General features: G+C 48.1%; 12 protein-coding genes across 12 annotated transcripts; 5 read left to right on the forward strand and 7 right to left on the reverse strand.

The window, feature by feature from the left end:
- Positions 1-1,008: 1,008 nt before the first annotated feature.
- FVEG_13037 (hypothetical protein) lies at positions 1,009-1,579 on the reverse strand (the record flags this gene model as incomplete). The annotated part of the gene is made up of 2 exons (XM_018902418.1): positions 1,009-1,369; positions 1,512-1,579. 2 exons carry the CDS (start codon positions 1,577-1,579, stop codon positions 1,009-1,011), a joined length of 429 nt encoding a protein of 142 aa, XP_018761146.1.
- A 277-nt stretch (positions 1,580-1,856) lies between these two features.
- FVEG_13038 (MFS transporter, FHS family, L-fucose permease) lies at positions 1,857-3,566 on the reverse strand. The gene has a single exon (XM_018902419.1). The coding sequence runs from the start codon at positions 3,397-3,399 to the stop codon at positions 2,014-2,016; it is 1,386 nt and encodes a 461-aa protein (XP_018761147.1). The 5' UTR covers positions 3,400-3,566; the 3' UTR covers positions 1,857-2,013.
- A 2,341-nt stretch (positions 3,567-5,907) lies between these two features.
- FVEG_13039 (hypothetical protein) lies at positions 5,908-7,659 on the forward strand. The gene is made up of 3 exons (XM_018902420.1): positions 5,908-6,191; positions 6,241-6,690; positions 6,746-7,659. Exons 1-3 carry the CDS (start codon positions 5,924-5,926, stop codon positions 7,540-7,542), a joined length of 1,515 nt encoding a protein of 504 aa, XP_018761148.1. The 5' UTR covers positions 5,908-5,923; the 3' UTR covers positions 7,543-7,659.
- Positions 7,660-7,832: 173 nt separating this feature from the next.
- On the forward strand, positions 7,833-9,502 carry FVEG_13040 (hypothetical protein). The gene has a single exon (XM_018902421.1). It carries the CDS (start codon positions 7,850-7,852, stop codon positions 9,458-9,460), a length of 1,611 nt encoding a protein of 536 aa, XP_018761149.1. The 5' UTR covers positions 7,833-7,849; the 3' UTR covers positions 9,461-9,502.
- A 322-nt stretch (positions 9,503-9,824) lies between these two features.
- On the forward strand, positions 9,825-11,461 carry FVEG_17433 (hypothetical protein; the record flags this gene model as incomplete). The annotated part of the gene is made up of 2 exons (XM_018906677.1): positions 9,825-9,877; positions 9,930-11,461. The coding sequence occupies 2 exons, from the start codon at positions 9,825-9,827 to the stop codon at positions 11,368-11,370; spliced, it is 1,494 nt and encodes a 497-aa protein (XP_018761150.1). The 3' UTR covers positions 11,371-11,461.
- A 124-nt stretch (positions 11,462-11,585) lies between these two features.
- Positions 11,586-12,926, reverse strand: FVEG_13041 (hypothetical protein; the record flags this gene model as incomplete). Its single annotated transcript, XM_018902422.1, has 1 exon — positions 11,586-12,926. One exon carries the CDS (start codon positions 12,924-12,926, stop codon positions 11,586-11,588), a length of 1,341 nt encoding a protein of 446 aa, XP_018761151.1.
- A 1,681-nt stretch (positions 12,927-14,607) lies between these two features.
- On the reverse strand, positions 14,608-16,089 carry FVEG_13042 (hypothetical protein; the record flags this gene model as incomplete). The annotated part of the gene is made up of 1 exon (XM_018902423.1): positions 14,608-16,089. The coding sequence occupies one exon, from the start codon at positions 16,087-16,089 to the stop codon at positions 14,608-14,610; it is 1,482 nt and encodes a 493-aa protein (XP_018761152.1).
- Positions 16,090-17,126: 1,037 nt separating this feature from the next.
- FVEG_13043 (hypothetical protein) lies at positions 17,127-18,252 on the forward strand (the record flags this gene model as incomplete). The annotated part of the gene is made up of 2 exons (XM_018902424.1): positions 17,127-17,566; positions 17,620-18,252. The coding sequence occupies 2 exons, from the start codon at positions 17,127-17,129 to the stop codon at positions 18,179-18,181; spliced, it is 1,002 nt and encodes a 333-aa protein (XP_018761153.1). The 3' UTR covers positions 18,182-18,252.
- Positions 18,095-18,907, reverse strand: FVEG_17434 (hypothetical protein). Its single transcript, XM_018906678.1, has one exon. The coding sequence runs from the start codon at positions 18,748-18,750 to the stop codon at positions 18,247-18,249; it is 504 nt and encodes a 167-aa protein (XP_018761154.1). The 5' UTR covers positions 18,751-18,907; the 3' UTR covers positions 18,095-18,246.
- A 955-nt stretch (positions 18,908-19,862) lies between these two features.
- On the reverse strand, positions 19,863-20,261 carry FVEG_17435 (hypothetical protein; the record flags this gene model as incomplete). The annotated part of the gene is made up of 1 exon (XM_018906679.1): positions 19,863-20,261. One exon carries the CDS (start codon positions 20,259-20,261, stop codon positions 19,863-19,865), a length of 399 nt encoding a protein of 132 aa, XP_018761155.1.
- Positions 20,262-21,453: 1,192 nt separating this feature from the next.
- Positions 21,454-22,981, forward strand: FVEG_13044 (hypothetical protein). Its single transcript, XM_018902425.1, has one exon. It carries the CDS (start codon positions 21,496-21,498, stop codon positions 22,735-22,737), a length of 1,242 nt encoding a protein of 413 aa, XP_018761156.1. The 5' UTR covers positions 21,454-21,495; the 3' UTR covers positions 22,738-22,981.
- FVEG_13045 (hypothetical protein) lies at positions 22,062-24,732 on the reverse strand. Its single transcript, XM_018902426.1, has 2 exons — positions 23,458-24,732; positions 22,062-23,406 (listed from the first exon to the last, which is right to left on the reverse strand). The coding sequence occupies exons 1-2, from the start codon at positions 24,426-24,428 to the stop codon at positions 22,815-22,817; spliced, it is 1,563 nt and encodes a 520-aa protein (XP_018761157.1). The 5' UTR covers positions 24,429-24,732; the 3' UTR covers positions 22,062-22,814.
- Positions 24,733-24,919: the final 187 nt, after the last annotated feature.

Consider the following 24,919-nt stretch of genomic DNA (forward strand, 5'->3'; position numbering starts at 1 on the left):
ATTCTAAGAGCTATTAATATATAATAGTTAGGGTTCCTAAATAGGTAAACTAATCTATACTAGGTTTATATTTATAAAATATATAAGGTATTATACTAAATATATTAAAATATTATATCTCTTAATAGTTAATAGTATAGGTTAGGCTTATTAAGGTAAAGAAGTGTTATTAATAGCTAGTAAATTAAGTTCTATTTAATATTAAATAAATATATATATATACTTATATTACTAATTATAATTAGTAAGGTTATTATAGGATTAGTGTTGATCTAGGTAGATTAGTATTAATCATATTGGATTAGTTATAATTATAGAGGCTTAGCGCTGATTATCTTTAGCGGGAGTGTTGCTGATTGGTGAAAAATGTGGGGTGCACGTAGAGGCCTGTTGGGTTGTAATAATATAGTATTATAAGTCTCTTTAAGACCTTATATAGAAAGGAAAGGAGATTATAGAAGCTATAGTTATAAGGCAAGAGGAATAGAATATTGCTTAATTTAGTAAGGAAATTATTTCTTAAATTAAGCCTAATTAAATATAATATAGCAGTATCCCCCCTTTAGCTATAATTAATAGTTAATTTAGTATTATAAGAAGCTTTAAATAAGGCCTTTTTATTATTTTTAGCTATTTATAATATTATATAAATATTAAGCTATTAAAAAAGCCGATTTTAGTACCTAAAATCTTATTAGGCCGATATCTTAGGGTTTTATGCATGTCTTAGGGTTTTATGCCTAACTAAGCTTGCTTAGTTGCCCCCCCCCCCCCCCCCGGCTCGAGCCAACGGGTACTAAACTTGGGTTCTGTTCTATAAAAAAAAAGCAGAAGTCTGATGTCCATTTCTTGGCGTGTCCACGGCATGTATTATTATTTATTATCACCATTTCTATACTTACTGATTCGCGTTCTCAGCCACCTCACCATTTTTACATCTGCACCTGCTACCAAGCTGAGCCAGTCTTGCAATCTCTCAAATTCAATTCATCTCCCTATGTCTACCATTTAATCACGCCAGTCCTCGCTCTCTGAGTCTTCATTTGAGTCCGATATCTCCTCCCGTGAACTGTACAATTTCTCCTCCTGCTCCTCACCATCCGTGGCCAGGATCTCGTTGTCTGAGTTCTCAGTCGAGTCAGGCACCTCCATCCAGAACGGGTACCTCAAGGCGCGCGGGAGTTCCAGAGCTTCATCATTGACTATCAGCGGCAGACAAAGATCAGTGCCAGTAGTGTCCTCGATGATATGGCGGAGTCGGGGTTTCTTTGGAGGCACTGGTGAGGTCTCATCACCTATCATTCGCTCGGGAACGGGACTTTGTACAGAATCTCGGTCTCTGAACAAGAGATTGGACTGAAATACTAGCCTGGATAAGGAATAAAAATTAAACTGGTCAAATACTGTACTAAACTTATCATAAAGTCATCATAAACTATCCTAAGATATCCTCATGTCGTCTAAACTCTTCAATGTCTTCATCGCTTGGGACAGGTTGGATGCTCGCATACATCAGAGACTGGTGATGGGGCAGTCCTGCGAGAAAAACCTTTACAGGGAGAGCTGTTCTAATATTCATCATATACCAAGAATTGGTTGGGGTTTCATCCTGGGTGCGCGTCGTTGTCAAGACTGAAATCTGACTGTCTCGTCTACCATTAAGCCATATAACCACTTGGGTCTTCAGGCTGTATCTCGGATTCACCAATCACCGTGCGCTTGGGGCGATTGGCTGGAGTGGTGTCCATTCTCCACATTTACGGGGTTCGAGTCATGTCGCTCCCCGGTCCCCGCGCTCATGACTAATACACGAGTCCAAACATCACGAAGCTTCACCAGACTCGCGGACAATTCGGTCAGAGCATTGCACATTTGGTAATATTCAATTGAAGTCTTCTGAGTAATTGATCATAAAACATTAAATTCTGATTCTCGTAGTATATCTATGCGCCCGGCATCTATCATCTAACGCCCGTCTAGAACGCTTCTATATATTCATCCATTTTATTCCAATTAGGCCATATCGTGGTTCTTCTTCTCGCGCTGCTCAACAATGACATCGTTCTTCTCGTTATCGTAGGTGATCTCATCGATAGTAGACTCCTCAGCCTTGGGGGCCAGGAAGGTGATTCCGCCGCGAACCCAGTTGACAGCGACGTAGCCGAGGACGTAGACGAAGCCAATAGTAGGGACGATGTAGGAGATTCGAGTGCCCTTGGCGTCAGCGATCGCGCCCTGAACAGGTGGGAAAACTGCTCCTCCCGAAACACCCATGACAAGGATACCAGCAGCACGTCGAGTGTGGTGGCCGAGGTTTCGGGTACCCATGGCGAAGATGGTGGGGTACATGGGAGCCATGAAGAAGAAGACGGCGATGAGGATACCGACACTGGCAATACCCCTGGGGGCAGCACTGACGTAGGCAGTAAGAGCGATGGCACAGCAAGAGTAGACAACCATGATGAACTCAGAGCTGAAGATGACAGCAAGACCAGTAGCGACGAATCGACCGACAGTGAAAGTGATGAGAGCATAGCTCAGCATGTTGCTACCCTTGGCAGTGGTGATGTCACCGTTCTCGTGGGCGTAGTTAATGAAGAAGGTAGCAATGGTGACCTGGGCACCGACGTAGCAGAATTGAGCACCGAAGGCGAACCACATGTTCCACTGCTTCCAGATGGAGCCCTGAGCGACGTGGCCAGCCTGGTCATCCTCAAGAACAGCCTCGCTGACCTCGGGAAGCTTGGCGAAGAAGAAGAGGACACCGACGGCGGCGCCAGCACAGGCGACAGCGAGGTAGACATACTGGACGTTGGTGAGGTTGTTCTGGTTCTCGCCGGTGAAGAAGAACTTGGAGGCGATGAGGGGACCGATGAAGGAAGCGACACCGTTCCAAGACTGGCAGAATTGGAGACGAGCGGAGGCAGACTCGGGGGCGCCGATGACGACAGCGTAAGAGTTGGCGGCAGTTTCGAGAGTAGCGAGACCGCAAGCGATAACGAGAGTGCAAGCGCAGAAACCACCAAAGACAGCGCGACCGTTGGCGTTGCTATCAGCAGACTTGGCAACAGGCCAGAACAGAACAGCACCGAGAGAGTAGAGAGTGAGACCCATCAGGATGGTGAGCTTGTAGCCGCGGCGCTTGAGGACCTCAGCGGCAATGGGAGAGAAGAGGAGATAACCGCCACCAAAGTACATGACCTGCAGGCCAGTGGACTCGAGCTTTGTGATGCCGAGGACGGTTTGGAAATGCTTGTTGAGGACATCGAGAAGACCGTAGGAGAAACCCCAGAGGAAGAAGAGGGAGATGACGAGGGCGAGGGGGTAGATGAGGGCGCGACCCTTTAGGTAGCCGCCTGCGAGCTGGGGAGCCGCTGTGGGGATAGCACCGCCTGCCATTGTGAAGAATGTGGGTGTTGAGTAGAGAAGAAGGAGGATGTTCTTGTCTATCAGATGAGAGAAGATGAGAGTGATGATGAGAATGAAGATATTCGCGGTGGTGAATGGTCTTCTTTATACAAATCTCTCTCGCCCTCGGACTTGTCCTCCACACCAGCAGCTTAGCTCTGTCTCTAGTAGAGTAGCTCTTTTTTCGCTCAGGCTCAAGCTTAGCCTGCGGAGTCCCCAGTGTCGGCGCGATAAGCTCAAGCTACCTGTCCCACTTCCCCAACACAATCACCCCAGACGCAAGAAAACTTGGAGATGTGGGGGTGGGAAACACTACTCCGCGCATGAGAATGGGTGACGCTCCACTTCTCCATGACCCCAAATTTTGCGAAAATTCTTATCCCGCGGCATCGCCTAAGCCGTGTGATTGCGAATCCAGACCAGTCTGGGGTAGAACCATAAAACAAGCTACCAATGACCCCACCGCTCTCCAACCACTCACATCAATCGTCTCCAACGCCAAGAGAGAGGGTTAACCTCAACGAGCTGGGGCTTAACGATAACGGGCTTAGAGCGTTGGAGCCGTTGTGGAGATCGGACCGACAATACGCCCGTTGCGAGACCTCACTTGAATAAGCTTAGTGACTGCCAAGAAGTCGATCTCCCGGGTCTGTGATGATAGGTCTGGATGCGTGAGGAGAGTCAGAACAGCGTGGGAAGGCTCCTCCAAATGTGCTCACTCGGGTTAGCGAGGCTTTACAGTATTCGGGCCTTTAATTTCGTACCAAAACCGCGCTATCGACCGGCATCGGCGTTATCAACCTGATTTAGCAGAGCCTGGTGATGCTTGTCTCCTTTGGCCTTGGTGTTTCTGGAAATGTGTGTCGTGGTTCACTGTGTTATTGGTCAAGCAAGTCTATGTTGGAGAAGTCAGAATGGAATGGTTCGTCTCCCAATGCAACGGTAAGGTTTTGATGAGGGTTGTTGGCTTGGTTGGGTCTCTCAATTGAGTTGTTTTTTGACGTGCGTCCATGCCTGGAGCAGGGTTATCTCGCTGGATCTCTGGGTTTTAGGTTTTCTCGGCTACGAGGCATCATACGAAATTGTCAAGAGCTAGACTACTGACTCGAACGCCACGAGATCTCTTCGTAACCGGCCCGTGCGATGGGCATTAGTCTCACCCATGGTCCAAGCTCCCCCAACGCGAAGCTGTCATCGAATGATGCCTTTATTAAAAAAGCACGCGTTGGGTTGGAATATCCCGCATGAGCTGAATTAGGTAGAAGGGGGAGACTGGGGAATGCTGGCCCAAGGGAAGTTGAGAAGCTGGGGGTTGATGGGGGGAGGGGGCCACTCTCACCCTGAATGTCTCAGCATGCTCTGTCCATGGGGTCTTGGCGCACTGACGAGAAGAATTGGAGAAAAGACTCCGGAGCTGATTGCTGCAGCTCTGCTGTCGAGGGAAAATACGACCTAATCCATTTTTCGCTTAGACAAGCTTCTAAAAAGCTTCGAATGCTTCTAGTCTTGAGTCGAGTCAGTTGATTAACTTGTTTCTGTCTAGTGAATAAAGTCAAGTGCCGGTTTGATTTGATGCCGGGCTTGGCCGACACGTGAGGGTTGCGAGATTGATGCTGAGCCATGCTGTTTTGACGATGGCTTGGTATGGTTTGGTGCGTGGGGGGAGGGTGAGAGTTCACCACTCGCGAGAGAGATCACGATCCAGATCTGAGTGATCATCGAGCTGGAAACGTGCTGCTGCATAAGACGGCATTGCCCGATTGGATAGAGAGGCAGTTGTCGCTCCGATTGAAATGCTGGTGATTCATTGGGTGCCACAGTCCTTGGTCGTGGGATTGGAGCTTTAGCCAATGAAAGCGGATCTGCCATGACAGCCACACAGATGGCTGGGTGGCGCACGGATAATCGTTCACCCGTCCGCAGAATATGGCTTCGACAGCTCTCCTCAGTTGAACAGTAACAATTAAATACTTTTTAAGCCTGGTAGACATATTATTTATTCGTTTAATTGAAATTGAAGTGAAGCATTATAGCTCCCCAGTTACTTGTTTAATTTTCGATAGGCCTCTCCCGGTACCAGTGAGCGTTGCTTGATATATTTGTTGGCTCACGGTGTAAAAATGTAGGCAAATTGACAGGTGTTTACTGTGTATGCATCACCACAATGAAGCCGTCTGTTGGCAGATTCAATCGTCTATGATACAAAATCCACTCTATGACCATAATCTCGGGCTTTTTCTTGCAACTGACGTTTGCAAGCGGTGCAAAGTGTCCCCGATATTATGGTCTTGCTCTCAGTGCAGGGTAAGACATACGTCACCCACCGATATCCCCGAACCCCGGAGCGGACTTTTGGTCTTATCTGATAAGCAATTCACCGAGCTTCACCTTAGAGCCGAGTAATATCCACTGAATATACCGATGACTGAACTTTTGATGAGGAGTATAATAGTCAGCGCGCACGACACTAATATTGACAATTAATTATTCTTGGCATCTATGAATAATTATTAGCATGGCTGCTAGACTTCTTCTTCAAAACGGCACCGTGTTGCAGCATGATGCGCAAGACAATGTCATCGCCCTTAAAAACACCGACGTCTTGATTGAGGATGATCGCATCGTCAAGATCGGGCATGGTATTGAACCCCAAGATGGATCGATAATTGACTGCGATGGCAAAATTATCGCTCCTGGGTTCATCAACGCCCACCATCATGTTTGGCAGAGTCAATTGAAGGGGAGACTTGGAGACTCTACAATGCTAGACTACATACTTGAAGGTCAGTACAGTCATGGAACAACTGTAGAAAGCCGCTGATGAGATAGTAGCCAATCTTCAAAGTTTCAACTTCACATCGGAAGATTTCTTTTGGGGTCAACTAGCTGGGTGCCTTGAAGCACTTGACGCTGGAACGACCTGCGTCGTAGATAATGCACACGGCGCGTCCAGTCCCGAACACGGCCCAGCATCTTTGAGCGCGACCTTGGCGTCTGGTATAAGGTCCATCTATTGCCATGGAGTCATGCCACTACGCGCTACAGAATGGACAGAGTCTTCGTTTGAGCTTGATCGCTCTCCTCAACCTGATTGGCTGTTACCTCAGATGGATTCCCTTGCTGCAAAGGGGCCGTTTGGAGACGACAAGAGAGTGCAGTTGGGTTTCTTCTTTGACAGCTACTTCTTGCCAGAGAATGTGATTTCCGAGACGCTTGACCATGTGAAAGAGGCTGGAGTGAAGCTTATTACAAGCCACTACAGACACTGGCCAGTTTCAAAGGGTAGGCATCGCCTGAATTATCTCTGCTGAGTATATGACGCTGACACATTACATAGGACAATCTCGCGTGCCGGAGCAGTTACACGCCTGCGGTCTCCTCGGCCCTGAAATCCTGCTCACTCACGGCAACGGAACAACACCAGAACAAGCATCTCTCCTCACTGAGGCTGGAACCTACATCGTCTCAACTCCCGATGCCGAGATCTTCATGGCATCAGGCGCAGATCCAGTAGGTTTTCGTGAAGACCTCCCATTGACGTGCCTTGGAGCCGATTGCCACTCGTGCGGACCAGTCAGCATGATGCATCAGATGCAGATGGCACTAGCAAGTGATCGAGGATCTCAAAACTCAAAGACTTTCGCTGAAGGTCACTATCCCAAGAAGATGCGGGCTACAGTGCAGAAAGCGTTCAATCTGGCTACTATCAAAGCAGCTCGTGCGATCAACATGGATAAGGACATTGGATCTATTGCAGTGGGAAAGTTGGCGGACTTGGTCATCTTTGACACGACTTCTCCTTCAATTAGCTGTGCAGCTGAGCATGACCCATTGACTGCTATCGTCCGCCATGCAGGTGTCAGAGAAATTGAGACTGTTATAATCGGCGGAAGGGTTCGCAAACACCATGGAACCCTGGAGAATGTGCACTTGGCCGAGGGGCGAGAAGCTGGCTTCGATGTCAAGCATGAGGCACTTGACTGGAAAGACGGATTGTCGTGGAAAGAAGTTGCAAAGGAGTTATCGAGAAGTCGAAGTGAAATTGAGGATAGAATTGAGAAGGTCAACAAAGAGTTGGCTAAGGAGAAGCTGATTGGAATGATGGGTGGCTTAAAGGATATCTTGGTTGACTGATGGATCTTCTATCTGGAACACCTTCTTGTACTATTAATGTAGAGACATATCCCAACTTTGGTCTTAATTATTATCCTGGCGGAAACTTCAGAGCTTTATTTTAAATGATAAAACCACTTAAGTAACTTAGTATAAGTTTAGGATACCTTTTGCTATGTTTAATCCAGTTCCCCGAGGAGGATCTAGAGGTCATAATCTTCTTATCTTATCAAGATAAGCGATACCAGCAACACCACTAACTTATTTCTCCTGCTACTGTCTGTCTCTTCACTCTACATATTAACAGGAATTACCTCCTAGAGAAAATATGCTTATACAAAGGATACGCCCGCCCGTTCGCCCAGGATGGTCAAACTGCCGACCGTTTCTCAGTCATCAACCTCTCAAATTCCCTCATCATGCCATTCCAACGCGGGCAAACGCGTGCAGATCTATATACGTTCCTCCCAACTACTCACGTATACAAATTAGCTCAAAGGAAGACACAAAGCGCCTCTACTGTCTCTTGCAATCTTACATCGAAGACCCATCCCGCGCAAAAGCCGTCAAAGAGGTTGTCATCGACGCAACGCCCTGGATCTATGCTTCTACGTCCAAGGCACCGGAGTATGATGAAAAACCGACCTCGATGGGATATGAAGAACTGGGCGACCCAACGGAAATAAGACTAAGAAGATATGCTCGTCGTCTAGAACTGAGCGACGAAACCGCTGACCAGGTCGATAAGATCCTTAGTTGGAAGTGTCGCGAGTATGAGTTCAAACTTCAGAAGGAGAGCGAGTTTTCAATTGCCATGATAATCCTTCTCTTTTCACTCTGCGAGAATATCTCCACGCTATATATTGCCGAGAACCTCCAACAACCTGTTGTGGACTATATGCTCAAAGCAAACTATGCACAGATGAAGAGCCCGCCACTTCAGAAGCTGAAGAGCGTTCGTTTCTTTGCTGGTGCTCAAAGCGACGAGAGATTTTACACCGCGTGCGATATTCTCCGATCCATCCAGTTGATTCATCGCCTCCCAGCTCTTGAATCAGTGGCAATGGATGGCATGTCAGATTATCAGGCAGACCGCCAGTTCTTCGTCCCGGGGACAGGGAATATGAAGAGACTGGAGATCACCCATTGTGATATATCTCCTAGCTTCCTCACAGTCATGATCTCGATTCCCAAGGCGCTTGAGGAATTCAAACTGTCAATTGGTGGTTTATGGACTCTTGACGGTGCAGATACTTCTAGTGAACCGTTCTACATTATAAGGGCACTTTATGCGCATAGACACTCTTTGAGAGTGTTGGATCTTGACGTCGAGGTCGGCGCCGGGGCAAATGCGGTGGACTGGGATGTTGACGGGAACTACGAGGAGGGAAAAGATGATGGGACGGATTGGGAGATAAAGGACCAGCTTGATCTGTATGGACGCGATCGGCTGGCCTTGGATAAGAAGATCACTACTGGGCACAAGATGGAAAGCGGTAAAGAGTACACACCGACTATCAGGTCATTACACGACTTTCCTCACCTCACGCATCTGAGCATCGGCATCATGCCACTCCTTGGAGAATACATCGGTGGGTTCGATGAGTATGGATTCAAGAAACCGCCCTACCGACTTGAGAAACCTGCACCGTTCAGACTGGTAGACATGTTACCACCATCTCTAGAGTATCTCTGCCTGTATGGGTATACTCGGGGTGAAAATACGGATGTTGACGACCATATTGATGAGTTTTTGGCTAAGAGGGCCGACAGGTTACCGAATTTGAAGGTTGTTAGGGGTATCGATGAGCGTGTAAGGGATATAAAGGATGCTCTTCATGATATGGCCTTGGCGGAGGTTGATGAGGAGGAACTTTATGTGCGAGGGGAGGGATTTGAGTCTGGATGGAAGAAGGTGGAAGAGCCGAAGCAGAACTAATAGGTAGAGGACTAATAATACTAACTACTACTTTAGCAGAGTAATTACAACCTTCCTTTAAACTGTTTATATCTGTACTGTAATGCGTCACAGCCGCAGCGCACTAACTCACGACATGTAGGATGTGGACTGTCTAGACAGTCCACGACAGTCCACACTATTATTGGTCAAAAAGCTCGGAACAGCCCCACTACGTGATCGTCATTGCAGGATGCTGGCCCACGCGTTCAATGTCACTCAAACGAACTGGGGTACTCTTATCATTCTGCCACGGCAAATTATCTTCTCTTCAAAGCCAAGGAGCTGCACGCTCGACTGGATATTTTCAATCTACCACGTACAATTCTTCGGTACAGCCCCACGTATGCCTCTACCAAATCCTCGCCACCATGTCAAGACGGGCTGCCGAACCTGCAAGTGCGTTACTCCGACCTCCGCGAGTTACTCCGTGTATTAACCACTATAAAAGAGCCCGGAAGATCAAATGCGACGAAGCCAAGCCCTCATGTAAGCGCTGCTTCTCGTCTCGCCGCGTTTGCGGCGGCTACCAAAGCACAGCTAGCCTGACGTGCTACCGCCCAAACCAATTATCCGCACGCGATCAGAGAGAAGGCAGAGCATTCCAGTTCTTTACAGAAATGGTCGGACCAGTCCTTTCGGGTCCTACCGACTCTTACTTCTGGACGCATCTGGTCATGCAGTTCAGCCACTTTCAGCCCACCATGCGTCATGCCGTTCTGTCAATTAGTTCGCTCTATGAAGAATTCGCTAGGGGCTCTCGTATCACTCGGCAGGTCTGTGGTAGCACGTTTGCTGTTAATCACTATAATGCGGCCATAAAGCATGTCAAGTCTGCTAGTGATGAGCAAATGATACTGGTTCTCTGCGTACTCTTCATTTGCATCGAGTATCTACAAGGAGACTTTGACGCCGCGATGCAGCACTGTCGCCATGGCATCATGATACTAAACAACTCTTCGCGTCCGGAATGGGTGTGTCAGTATCTTGTTCCCATATTTCGACGGATGAGTATAACGCCGTTTTTCTTTGGCGGTGCCAAACCACCGACGCGTCTACCGCAGCTCATCGGATTCGAGACACCGATACCTTTAGAGTTTCGTGATACTCGAGAAGCGCAGACAGTGATTGATGATCTGATGATTCGGATCATGGGGTGCTTGTATGACGGTAATGATGATAGGGCTGAGCTGGCTTCATTGCTAGGTGACTGGGATTCCCAGATGAACCAGCTAGAGAGCGCGCTCCCCCAATCGGCAACAACGGATAAACATGCCATATGTGGAATGCGATTCAAGCACAAAATGGCCAAGATTTACATCCAAAAGGAACAGTCGCATACGGAAATGTGGTGGGATCAGCATCTTGACATCTTCCGCGATGCTGTAAAATTGGCAGAAGAAGCGTTTCTTATATCAACGGCACCAGGTTACCAGCGTATACCCCAATCGAGCTTCAGCTTCGAAATGAGTTGGTTGCCGATGATGTTCTTCATCGTCCTCAAATGTCGAGACCTGAAAATTCGTCGCATGGCATTATCCTTATTGGCGCACCTTGGACTGGCCAAAGAAGGTCTGTTTGACGTGGGGACTCTATATAGAGTTGGAAGACGACTTATTGAGCTGGAACACGATATGTCACTTGATGACACCGCTGAGTTGGTGAGTGAGGTCGTACCGCCGGAGGAGAAACGCTATTTTGCTATTCCGATAAATCACGAACTGCAAGTCATCTCCGGGAAGGACGGCACAGTCAGTTACAAAAGACAGGTTAAGTTCCTCAGAAAAGACATGGACGGTAATGAGATCGCTCGAGAGGAATATATCTACGATGGTAGACCTCGTGGATGCAGTGTTAGGATTCCGCCAATGAGGTGTGCATATCGCCTGTAGGGGTAGAATCATTCCTCGCCGCCTCACTCCCTGCAACAGGCGTTCAGACCGCTTCTTAGAGAAAGACATATGTTCTAATAACTACTCCTGCTGTACTTATACTATACCAGGGAGACTTTACATATAATCTGCGACCTTTGTGTTTCCCCTCTCCTGAAGAATCCCAAGCGGCATGTTACTGTACACTATCACAAACATTGAGATTTGACATCCTATTATGGACTTTCAGCAGCGCCTAGATGCCCATTGACAGCAGCCGGGAAGATTGGCGTCCAGCCACGAGAACCGTTAGCGCTGACATCGGCCCCCCAAGCAACAAGATGATCAATGATATCCGGATTCCGTAGCTCAAATGCTTTGACGATAACCATTTGACCATCCATATCTATACCAGATCTTGCATTTGGGTTGGCGTTGTGTTCGAGTAGTTCTTTCGTGACATTTACGTGTCCCCCCGCCACAGCGTATGACAACGGTAGTTCACGACCGCTGCACCTTTTGTTAGGGTTCACTCCATTTTCGAGTAGTTCCACCACGATTTCGTGATTTCCTACTTCAGAAGCATACGAAAGCGCAGTGATACCGTTGGTAGCGATGGGTGTTCGAAAGACTTTGTGGAGGACCAGTTGACGAGCGAGGTGATGATCTTTCTTCTTGACAGCCCAAAGTAGAAGATTTTTGTCACTGAAACGATGAATCTCCTCCACTGCCCCATGTTCAAGAAGCAGCTTGACGACGCCAAGGTGTCGTTCCGTTAAAGGTTGCCATATAACTCTTCCAGCTTCCAACATTGGCTTGACCTCGGCGCGATTACGAAGGAGCAAGTCAACAATGCCGACTCGTCCATGATCGATAGCATGAAGCAGTGGTGTCCAGTAGTCCGCATCCCTCTTTTCAATATCAGCCCCATTCTCAAGAAGCACAGTAGCTATTGCTACATGTCCGTTCTTGACACTATAGGCGAGAGGCGTCATGCCATACCAGTCCTTTGAGTCAATTTCAACTTTGCCAATCAACAGATTCACAATGTCCAAATGCCCCGCAGCACTAGCATAGTGGAGAGGTTGCAAACCCCACCTATCCTTTATCTGAATTTCCGCCTGGTCGTAGATCAAACGTGTGGCTAAGTCAATACAGCCAGTGAAGGAAGTGATGTGTAGAGGAAGGCGGTCCCAGGTGTCAGGCTCATTAGAGGCACCACTGATCAGGTGTACAGCATCGTCACCTACACCGAGATCAAGTGCCAAGTGTAGCAGAGATCGACCAAACATATCCTTTTCCTCTGTGGCTTCGAGATATGAGATTAGTTGCCTCCTTCGACTTCTCACATCAAGTAGTGATAGTAGATTGTGTGTCCAAGGTAATGGGAGCACTGTGCAATTTTCAATAGTACTCAGGTACTGCATCACTTCACTGTATTTCTGGGCATAAGATGACAGCTCAGACTCTTCCAACAGTAGAATCGAACGATGGAGGAGCCGATATTCTTGCACTTTGAGGGCATAAAGTGCAAGGCCGGCTTGCTGATAAGGCTGGGGTTTGGAGGATGCAGTCATTGTCTCGCCGAGAAACTGAGACGCAAAGCCTGCTGCAGATTCGCCGTCCCAGGAGTTATCAGTGCCTGAAGATTTCGATGAAAAGTAATGCAAGGCCGCTAAAGATGAAGTACTTTCACAGGCTTCAATTTTAGGTCTAACTCGTGCTCGATTCTCATTTATTTGTTTGAGCACTTTATGAACGTCATATGGTTCATGATAAGGTAGGTCGAATCGATCGCTTGTTTCCCGTTGAATGGCGAGTGCAGACTTTGTGTATTGCGTCAGCCTCTCCAGCCAAAAGACTTCTAGCGGCCTTTCTATGTCAGTTTACAGTTTAAACAAAAACACAGATAACCCAGAACTTACAAATAATCACTGGCCTTATCATCATCGACGTCGGTTGCTGCAATTTTCCTTTTTCGGGCCTGCGCTCTTTCAGTAAGCACAAGTCCTGTGCATTCACTCTGCAACCCTTTCTCGTTGCATCGTTGACAAGGGGTCTGTGAACCATCATCCCCCAGGTTGCACTGGTTCCAGAGACATGTCAGCATGGACTTATAGTGATGAGTATGTTGAACCTCCTACCTTTTTCTTGGCTTTACGACACGGCGGGCAACTGAGCGTGGAGACTGGCATGGTAAACCTTTTGGGTCGTGATTTAGATGGAAACAATGAAGTCACAGAGGGGAAAGACGTGATAATCAGCAGAGCCCTGTTATGCCTAAAGCTGGTGTGCCTAAGGCCGAAACGCCCTTCAATGATAGGCCCCAGATTGACCAATGGCGAAACCGTCGCAATTACAGGGGATAAGAGGAAAGATGCGGACCGGGCACCAGAGTAAGACGGAAGTCACAGATAGCCAATGGCGCAACAGCGCAACAAGACCTTTAGACACAACAGTCCGATGTCACGGATACCACGGATCTGTTGCCAAGTGTCAGGTACCGCGAAGGTCCAACCAATAACGGAACTGTCGCAATGACCATCAGAGGGACTGATTACAGCTACTGAGCCTCGACATGAAAGGTCAAAGCACCTGTTGGCATTCATTCTCTTACCAGGTACGGTTGTGCTTAAAAGAGGACATATCGGCCTTCTCGTTGTCTTGCTCAATTCACATTCATTGCATTCATCACACCGAAAAATCAACTGCTATCATTACCCACGCATCACATCCAGCTCATCGACCAATCCATATTACGGGGCCACCCAGGAGAAGTCAATCACCCCATCCGTTCAAAGATGACTTCCCTCCCCCCTGCCGCTGTTATTGCTCTGGCGACCAGCATTCCGTCACTCTTGGTAGCTATTCTAGCGCTTTGGATCACCTACCTGAGCTTTCGCAACACTCATAACTTGCGCACCGGCCGACAAGATGAGAGCGATTGAGGATTCTTTCACAGACCCAAGAGGCTAGGAAACACTCACGTGAGTGCACTGACAAAATGACTGGAAACGCAGAGGCTAATATAATGATCTTAGAGGAGCTTTCGGAATCTGCATTTTGGTGGTAGTTTCATGGAATGGGATGAGGGGTAAAACGGGTTTAGATTATTATTACCTGACCTGCTTGCTTCCAGTGACCCGGAAGTAGGAAGATATATCTTTAGAATGTAATAAGCCAGATTATCCACTTTGAAGTGAATTACGTGTTCCTTGCCATATGTATCGATCGGCCTTGGTTTGCTTAAAGCTATCTTCAAATATTCCTATTCCTGAGAGGATTGACAGAACTTGCTCTCTGGAGGTAATTGTTAAGCATCCTCTCCTCCTCAGCATTGCACACGTTTGTAGACCGCCCGCGACGAAACTCGTCGCCAAAGGGCTTAACGACTGTAGTTGAGGCTCTTGATAGGCCCCGCAGTTCATCGGCTTCGTCTGCCCATCTCCCGCCAAGTATTTCCACGTGTTCCAAGACAACATCACATGGACCCTGAACACGAGCCAGGTATTCGCCAAGTTTGCCGGCGCTTAACCTAGCCCCAACCAGATGTAGCCGTTTTAAAGACTGGTTATGTGCTCCAGCGAGGAGTTCATTCAGACTGCGTAAGTTGAAAAACGAAACGCTGAGATTCTCGAGACCAGAAGTCTGGAGGAGTGCCGAGAGGAAATCTGAAACTAAGTCCATCGCATCCTCTTGATGGTCGAAGAACCATCCCGTCATGGAACCTTTCACTGCATCAAGAGTGAGTGTTTGCAAGTTCTGAAGCGATTCGACGAGCAAAACTCGCTCAGAGGGAGACATGGAGAGCTTGGCGTAGCTACATGGCGCAGAGCACTGGAGTTTCATCTCTCGTAAGGTCACTCCTGCTCTGTGTATTGCAGCTGGAACCCTGTGTAAGAATTCGGTCGGTGGTTCAAAATCAGGGTCCGGGTAGAGATTTGAAGCGTCTGACCAGGTATGAGGTCTCAACATGACTGCTCTTAGAGATTTGCGGTAGTCTCGGTCGATGAGGTAGGCATCTCTCAGAACAGCATCTTCGCCATCAGTGATTTCTAACCTATCGGCATGAGGCATTTTCGCCATGGCAGATGCAACGGTGGAGAGGAGACTTCCGTTCTCTCGCATTTGTTGTTGCGCTTTAAACAAAAGCTGATACTCACGATGGGTATCTGTTAGGATTTTCCTAAACTTGACGTGTTCATCCGAATCTCGCTGTAGGTCTTCTGGATTTGCGGTAAAAAGTGAGTTCCAAGCAGAAATCATATCCTTGCCCAACCCAACTACTTCGTGATTGACCCAATTTGGCACGTTGTAGGATAGTCTCTCATGCAGTGCACCAGATATCGCATCTTCAAGATGGTCCAGATGGTTCCTCATACCTGCTATGTGAGAGTAGGCAAAGTGGGTGAGATCGGCCGCCATTCGTTGTTCATAGTATGGGAGCTTGACATGAACGCTGCGTACCCCGGATCTGATCAATTGGTGCTGAGAAACATTTTTCAAGCGTTCCAGAGACTTCTCAGTCATATAGACACTTATTTCGGGGATGAGCAGCGGTGAGGCCCATTGGCAGAAACATCGGCATGTTAAGCGAAGGGAGCGGATGTCATCAACGCGAGCAGCCTTCGGTTCATCTGGATCCCTGGCGTGGAGCAGAAAATTAAATATACGATGGAGAAGTTCTGGGGGTGTAGTGTTGATCGAAGCGGTAGGTCGTCGCTCTTTGTGGGGAATCATGATTGATGAAGAAGAATGAAACCATTGTTGTGTTACGATCTATGAAACAGCATATAAGCCCTATTGCCTTAGGCCCTAATTAATGTAGGGGTCTTTACGTTTCTAAAAGTCTTTGGCCCAGTGATTTCGCACGAGAGGATCACAACAGGGTCTTAGCTTTTCTTAAGGCGGTGAAAGCATGTCGATCTCGCTTAGTCAGGAATAGGAAGGTCCGAGTAACAGTAATTATGCAGGGTTAAACAGCGGGCTCTTGTGTTGAATAATGCATTGCTGCTGTTCATAATGAAGTCAAGAGTAAAACGAGTTGTCTACCTGTTCATAAAAGCTATAGTTGAAACCTCGATGTTGAAGCATAGCTAACTAGTACAGGTAGGTTTGTAGGCATCGAGTATTATGCCCAGGTATTAAGTGACTCTTGATAGTATACGCACATCTGTGAAGAATTCTTTCCGATGAGATTGGACGAAAAGGCCAAATAGTATCAATATCATTGGTACCTTTCAGAGCCTCAGAAGCAGCACCATTCTCAATCCATTCAATAAGAGTTTTTAACGTGGTTTGGGGCCAGACACCGCGAAGCTGGCTAGAACTCTTATAATTGCACTATGCAACGCATGCTTCTTGCATTCGAACCGACTTGGCAAGAACTATTTGGGAGTGCATACCCCATACTGGCGCAGGGCGGAATGACGATCCGAGATGCGGAACCATAATCTGACGCTACCACTGCCGAACCCGAGATAAGCGCTGGCCTCGAGTCAGCCCAAGGCTTTTCAGCTGTCTGGATTGGGGGCACGTACATGACCTGCATCGTTAGGCATTACATCTTACAAAATCTGAGGCCGCCCATCACGAATTATGGTATACTGATGTATAAAACGACAGTGCTCTTACTTATTCATTTCTCAACTACCTGTTTGCCACCAATCTACGTACCTCCACACTTTAAGAACAGCAACCCCATATCCTCATCACCAGGCTGAGACGATACTTCTTCCCCACCCAATTCAGATTGAAAGCCACCATATACAGGCACCATGGACTTTTTGAATCGGCTACTCGGTAGAACTACCGATACAAAGTACAAGTATCGCGGCGCCAAACTCCCGGAGAAGCCGTTGACGCCGCGCGAGATTGAGGAGATGCACCGAAAGCTGCATCCTGATACGCACGTAGACAACGCAGCGGAACCAAAGCCAATTTTTGACTCTCGCGATTGGAATGTTCCCTATACTCAATCGCTAGAAGAAAAGTTCTCTGCTGTTGGCTCGCTACAAGATGCGCAATCGGGATCATTACTATTTAGCAAATTACCGCTGGAGGTGCGTACGCAGATCTGGCGCCTTGTCGTGGGGAATCATAAGGTGCATTTGACCGTACATCATGGCAGACTCAAACAGTCTTCGTTTGAGTCAGAGAATTATCAGTGGCTACCTCAGAGAGGACTCTTGAGAGTTCCGCTGGTTTGTCGCGCAGCGTATGTACCCTCCCGATTTGTCATCATGAAGCAATACTGACTTTATATCTTAGATACATGGAGTCCATCTCGTACCTCTACTCTGATAACACCTTCTGCTTTGGCTTTGGCCAAGCCAGCTCAAAGTCAGCGCTCACATCGCTGGACACCATGCTTCCCAAGCAGCACATTACTTCCATGCAACACATCGAAGTCGGATGGCATCTCTATGCCGGCGTGAGTCAGTACTACGACAGCCACCCTCAAGCATGGGACATTACACTGGACGTACCAGCGCCCGAGACTGAAACCCTATGGAATAATGTCTCCGCTGAGCTCGTCAAACTATCGCATATGCGGACGCTGCGGATTGTGGTCTGGCTGTCTGGTGATGAGAGAGGACAGTTTGTTGAGAGGGAGAGAGACATGCTTGCACCGCTGTTGGTGATGGGATTTTTGGAGCGGTTTGATGTGCATTTGCCATGGAAGCAAGATGGTGCTAAGTTGTGGAATGATGCGCCGTTTACTGTTTCCAGGCATTTCAGGGTTAAGGTGATGTATGGTGTGAGCATTCCGCTACCTGATGATGACTTTTACTGGTCGGGTTCAGTCGCTCAACACAGGATATATAGGTGAGAATTCAGCTGGAGGCTAGCGAAGGATTCATCAGAGGCATTCTTGTGGAGGTCGAAACCATCAATCTAGGCACCTTCTCTTCTCCCTTGAGCTTCTATTCCATGCACGTCCTTGCAAAACTCACAATAGAACTGCCATCTCGTCGCACCGTAAACCCACCCAAGCCCATCGACATACAACGGATACAGACCATCATGGGACTGTGGCCGAACATCTGAGCACATACAGCAAACCCCGAACCCGCTACAAAAGCCCTTTCTCCAGTGTTCGCAAAGAACAATCGCTGATCGAAGTATGTCATACTCTTTCTCTGCCCTCTGGCATCCCTCGCAATAGTTTGCCCATCTCGGTGCATTGCGGTCCCAGCCAGTGCCGTCGATGTACCGTGGGTAACGACCATCTGGGCGCAGTGGCCGTGAGTCCGCGCAGGTACAGCACTGTCTTGGATTTCGGTATCTGTTACAGTAACGCTGTTTATAGTGGTCGCAGGGGCGATAGCAGGAGTAGAATGTGCATTTTTGTATTTTTGCAGGTTCGCCGTTGGTTTGTTTCTGAAGACGATACGGCATACTGGACTGATGCAAGGGCGTGCTAAGTTTTAGAATGCAAAGGGGGCTTGTGACGGCGAGTAACAGACCTTGTACTTCTAGGGCTGCGGAAGAGATTATTCAAAGGGTCTAGCATTGCAACTACAAGATCACAGACACCTTTGTTCATGTTTGACAGATCTGCGGGGATTAAGTCTTGGTGACTCATGGCAAAAGCTGCCTGATCAGCGTTGGCTAGAATAGCCTTACCAGTGGCTGTGCTCGACTAGCCCATCGCGGCATGTCAGACGGGTAATGGAACCAATTCCGCTTAACTTCGAGCAACCCTTCAACCCTTCATTCTTTACCCATAGCTTCCATGATACACCTCCACCATCTAATCACCCACAGAATGACGAGTCTTTCACAGTATCCGAGCCATGTACAGGACACCTAGTGGCAAAGCTATAAAAGAAGAATCGATGATAAGTTTGAGTTTTACTCTATGCCATTTACCTTTTTGTTATGCTGCTGTGGCTGCGGAATACCTTGCTAAGATGTTTGGAAACTATTCGCGCCAGCTTCCTTAGAAGATCGGGCATGGCATTCGTCGCAAGGCCAAGTCTAGAAAAGATCGCCAATACCATCAAGACCTGGTAGCTGGACTCAATAGACCGATTTCAAGGCCGATGGGCAATCAATCGAGAGGAAACGAGCAGCTTCAATCGTTTCTATTACGACTACCACTGCAAGTGCGCTTGCGTATATGGCAGTACTGCATTGGGCAGAGGTTTATCTATGCGCCCATCTACAACAGCAGCCGTCACCATTTTGTGGCACATGTTGCTTCGTATCTAGAGCCTTGGTCTATGAAAATACACACACGTCCTCAATCAGACCTTGCTGATACTTTGGCTTTGGCTTGGCGACCTCTAGATATGACTGTGTAGCTGGGGGTCTAATTAGCAGCTAGTAGCTAATTTAGAGGGTTAATTATAGAGGGTTGTAGGAAATAGAGAGCTGTAATACTTCTAGATTAAATAAAGCCTCGTTTTCCCTGCCTATAAGGTTAAACGGCGATAGTATAAGAGGGCGAAAGGAATTGGGTCACATCAAATTATGCCAGGTAGTAACCCTAGATTAGGCTCTGGTAGCTAAATAAGACTCCATTCAGCACAGGTGTGTGTGACATGAATAGCAGCTTGATCAAACACATGACCAACGCCCATTCCCGCAGCGCTTGCTCCCAAGGAGATCAAGATATCTCGCTTCTGTAGTTTATGCAGAGGAACATCTCGTTTCTTGAGCTCTGCACGGATGAGATTCAGCTTCGACTCTGCTACGTAAACACGACGGATTGCGATCGCACTGAGCACGAGAGTGCCTCCAGGGCATGCGATGGCACCCCAACCTTTGATGTGGGAGCTGATTATCCCAGCTGTAATCTGACGGGTTTTGATGATCTCCTGCTTACGGAGACGGTCTGTGTCGTAGTAGGATATGCGATGCGCATATTCAGGCTTGTCAAAGTCAAAGAAACCCCCGATAGTCATCTTTTCTGAAAGACAAGGTCTGAATGGTTGAGGTATAAGACAAGATCAAGAAGCAGATTGATGATTGGGGGTAGGTGACTTAGAGAACGCTAGTGGAGATGAGGCCAAAGGTAGTGATTCTGTATACTTAAATAGTTCTCTAAATAAAGGATATGTGTTAGCTAGGACGCAGGTACAGCGTGCATACACGGCCGCAGGGAATCGATGAGATCGCGGACAGCCAGGATCTGTGTGACTTGAAAGGACTTGATTACTCTAATATTAACCTATCTGACGCGGCTATGCAGGTGCATAATCTCCCTTCCCCCTCCTCCTGAAACATGTGCTACCAGGCTGTGTCTATCACAAATCTGGAGAATCGTCCAGATCTGTCGCATCATATGGCGTTGAGCGTCTTTGTACAACACCCCGACTTGACGGCGCATTGTGGTGACGAAGGAACGTATGCTACCATCACGCTGGGCTCCTCAAGGCATTCTCGTGGCTTTCTACCGGCTGGCAATGTAGACTGGAACACTTGGTTATGTTAGCTTTCACAGCATCTTCAATTCGCAACGTCTGCCACAAATAGTATCCATAGCCCAGTTGCACAAACAACGCGCGTTTTTATCAAAACTGTATGACCTTAATCTGTTTCACTGAGTAGGATCTAATGCTAGCTGGGGATCCAGTGACTTATTGATAAACAGGACTCCTGAATGACTGTTACGCAATAACTAAATTAAGCATTTAGAATTGTCTTGCCCGTGATCGAGTTCTTATAGCTTCCATAAGCAGCGCGTTCTTGTCATCCCCCAAAGCTTTGTGCAACGCTCCGAAAAACGCTTTGCTGAAAGTCTTGGCCACAACATCACACAGTATGCTGTTCATTATACAGTTGCCAACTTATGTCATCAGCCTGTGATGGACTGATCATGCTATACATCGGCTAACAAACAACGGCATTCGTGTCGGTTAATAAACCTAAGAGATCGCCTTGCGAAATAGTTATCTTATATAATGTAGAAGTCTCAAAGCCTGTTCATTAAGAAGGTTTAAGTTTATCATAGCGTAGGGCCATGAGATGCAGTCAGCAAAGAAGCGGGAATAGTGGCTCGGAACTCGGCAAAGCATCATAATCAAGACGTCACTAATCCACTTTGGCCCAAACGACCCAGACTTTACCTGCTTTTATTCTAAGTAACGTAGATCTTTCATAATCTCTCAAAGTCCTCTCTCAATTGCACGAATCACCATGACTGATACACTCAAGCCATATCGAATCCCTCAACTCGAGGGTGGCCATCGTCCAGGCTCTGACGCAATCTTTAACTCTCGCAGCAAAGATGGCATCCTCGCGGCGCTCAATGAATGGAACTCCCGGCGCATTCTTCTAGTCCACAGCAAAGCGCTGGCCAAAAACACAAATGTTATCTCCGATCTGAAAGAAGCTCTTGGCGACCGCCTCACCACGGTCAAGGAAGGTGTCGGCTCTCACTCCCCGTACTCCGATGTCATCGACATTGCCCATCGCATCACAGAGCACAAGATAGACTGCGTGATCAGCGTTGGCAGTGGCTCTTACTCTGACGCTTGTAAAGTCGCGCGTCTAATGTCCGCCACTCTGCCCACTGGCTTCGACGACAAGGACATGGAAGATCTGCTGGATCAAGAGAAAGGCGTTGCGCCGCAGGACAAAATGAGAAAGGCGGATGGCGTGAAGCTCATAGTCGTTCCGACCAGTTTATCAGCGGGAGAATGGAACCATACCGCGAGTTGCACCAACAGTGCGGGTAAGAAGCAGCATTTCTCGCTTCAAGATGGTGGTGCGCCGGATTTGATTCTCATGGATCCGTGGGTTGCGAGAACGTCGCCTGAGAAATTGTGGTTAAGTTCTGGAATACGGGCTGTTGATCATTGCGTTGAGACGTTATGCAATCCCGAATGCAAAAAGTATCCTGATGTGCAGGAATGGTGCGAAAAAGCACTGCAAGACTTGGCTAAAGGGTTGATTGAGTATAAAGAGGGGATGGGGCGAGGAAAAGAAGGTGAAGATGAGCTCGTCCACGGCGTGAGCAAGTGTCAAGCTGGAAGTCGCATGGCGCTCATGGGCTTTATTATCTACAGAGTCAACATGGGTGCCAGTCATGCAATTGGCCACCAATTGGGTAGTGTTGGGAAGGTAATGCACGGCATTACAAGCTGTATTATGCTCCCGCCTGTGTTGCGATACACCAAAGCGAGAAACCCTGAGGCGCAAGCTAAGATCGTGAAGATCTTCAATGAGACGCTGGGATGGGAGGAGACTGAGGCGGGGGGTTGCGTTGCACGGCTTGTCAAGGTTACAGGGCTGCCGAGTACACTAAAAGAGGTTGGGGTCACAAGCGACGAGCAAATTGAGCAGATCATCGGCAAGACCATGACAGATGTGATGTTCTCGTTCGGCAAGGTCTTGACTAGGGAAGAAGTATCCGAGATTGTGTACTCAACTAAATAGACCTTGCGCCGATGCTCTGAACAAAATAAAGACAAGCGAATAGAGTACAAATGGGGTATCCTGACAATCTAGGGGTATCACCAAGCATATACTTTTCCAGCACAATCATAGGGCCACTTGAACAAAAGCTTGTGCATCCAAGGCCAGTAGTCCTTCTCGACCCAATCCCGCAGAACCTGCAGCGCACATACAATCTTGAAAACGCCCATCGATGTTGCCGTATCACCAATCCCATAAAACCTCGCATTCTCTTCACCTGGCTTTAAGATGCTGAGAAACCAGTTATGCTTGTTGACAATAACCCCTAGGAGGAAGTCGGGGAGGACATGTATGCGACACTCAACATTATAATAGTTGTCGGACTTTTCTCTCAGCCCGACCAAACGCCTAAGAAATGAGCGATGCGCGACGAACGAGGCTCGTACGCGCTGGAGCTCGGCAGTTGTGTTCTCTGCAAGAGTGTATATGTGGAACGCGATCGGTCGTTGCTGGAGTGACTTGAGGTCGATGTGATTGAAGGGATGCACTTTAAAGTTCTTTTGGACGTCCTCGATCACACACGGAATATCTGGTTCGTCGTCGCAATTTGGATCTACATAGACGCAGAAGTCGGGGGGCTGCGGGGAGCCAAGATACGGGTGGTAGTCCTGAATGATCGAGCCATCAGTGCTGCATTACCCCAAGATCAGTATTAGTTATGTAGCTGGGAAGGGTACTCACCTGGATCTGAAGTCGACGAGGTCCTGCCCGATGTTCGCGCTACACCTAAACGAAAGGTCTAGGATTTTGTGAACAACCTCCATATTCCACTCTGTCGTCGGGCTCTCAGCTTTGGCACAGATGGCAGCCCGGTACATGATCCTCTCAACATCCATAGGGGTGGGCATTTGGCCTAATTTGTGGCGCTGCGGGCAGTAATGCACATCGCTCTCCTTCCCACCTTGCGCCCAGGACATTTTGTCGAAAGAAAGAAATTTGACCGAATCGAGCAGCGTGCTTCGGAGTTGTGATGACATAATACCGCGGCCGGCATATATGTCGTTTATTCGCTTGAGGAGGGTCGTTAACGTCGTTGGTGGGGGTTCGATATCGGGCTCGACTTTTATTGTTCGTAGGATCGGCAGAGGCGGCGCAGCGACGGGTTTATCATTGACCGGTTGCGGCCACGAAACAGGTTCAGTGTCAGGTTCGACCTTGACGTCTTGCGATCGGGGTAGTTGTGCCCATCCCGACGAGGAGGGTGTACGGGATTCTGTTGTCACAGGTTGCGGAGCTGGTATAACTCTACTGATGAGCCGTCGCTCGACCTTGCCTGTACTGTAGCTGACAAAATTACAGTATTGCTGCTGCACCTCGGAGGATACTTGGTTGCTGGCGGTCGCTCGTTTCTTGAGCGGTCGATTCTCAATTCTGGCTAATTCTTCCCTGAGCATGTCGTTTTTAGCCTGCTGGAGGCGTATCTTCTTGATGGCTGTTTCTTCCTCGAGGAGCCATCTCTTCTTGATATCGTAGAACGGGTCGTTGGGCGATAGCTTGATATTTGGCCAGGTCTCGCGAGGTGGTGAATCGACTCGTCGACGTTTCATGGGATTGGGCGGGACATCGGCGTACGGTTCTGTTACAGGCGATGGATCGTCGGTGGATTGTTGGATGTTGCTGAGCCAGACCTGGACTCTCTGGTCGAGAGACATTTCGGTGGGACGATACAAGCGCCAGCGGCGTTGTGTCGCTCTTGATTGCTGTCAATGTTCCAGTTAAGATTGTGTTTCTGGGTTGATCTGACCAGGCAACCTAACCCCCCGGGTCAGCATAATTCCGCCCGCCACTTCACGGTATTACCGTTATTGGTCTGATTGAACATGGTGGTCTGAGCATCGATTGCCGAGGATAAACAGATAAGAAGAGCTAGTTTATGATGAAGAGCAGTCTATTATTGCAGCGTCATTATTATTCTGATCACACTTATTTCTTAATGGTTTCCTGGGATTGATCAGGTCACGGTCGGGGAGTCGTCAAGGGTATCGCATGTCACTGCGTGAAACGCCCCAGTTGGTGTACCCACTGAGGGCCAACAGTGTCTCACTTAGGTTACAGGGCACTGGTCTGGGGATACCCGTTGGTGCGAGCCCGGGAGACCAACTAAGCCAGCTTATACCGTCTCCAATACGGAGATGACATCGCT

This window comes from Fusarium verticillioides, chromosome 11 (genome assembly GCF_000149555.1).
Source record: "Fusarium verticillioides 7600 chromosome 11, whole genome shotgun sequence".
Lineage (NCBI taxonomy): Eukaryota > Fungi > Ascomycota > Sordariomycetes > Hypocreales > Nectriaceae > Fusarium > Fusarium verticillioides.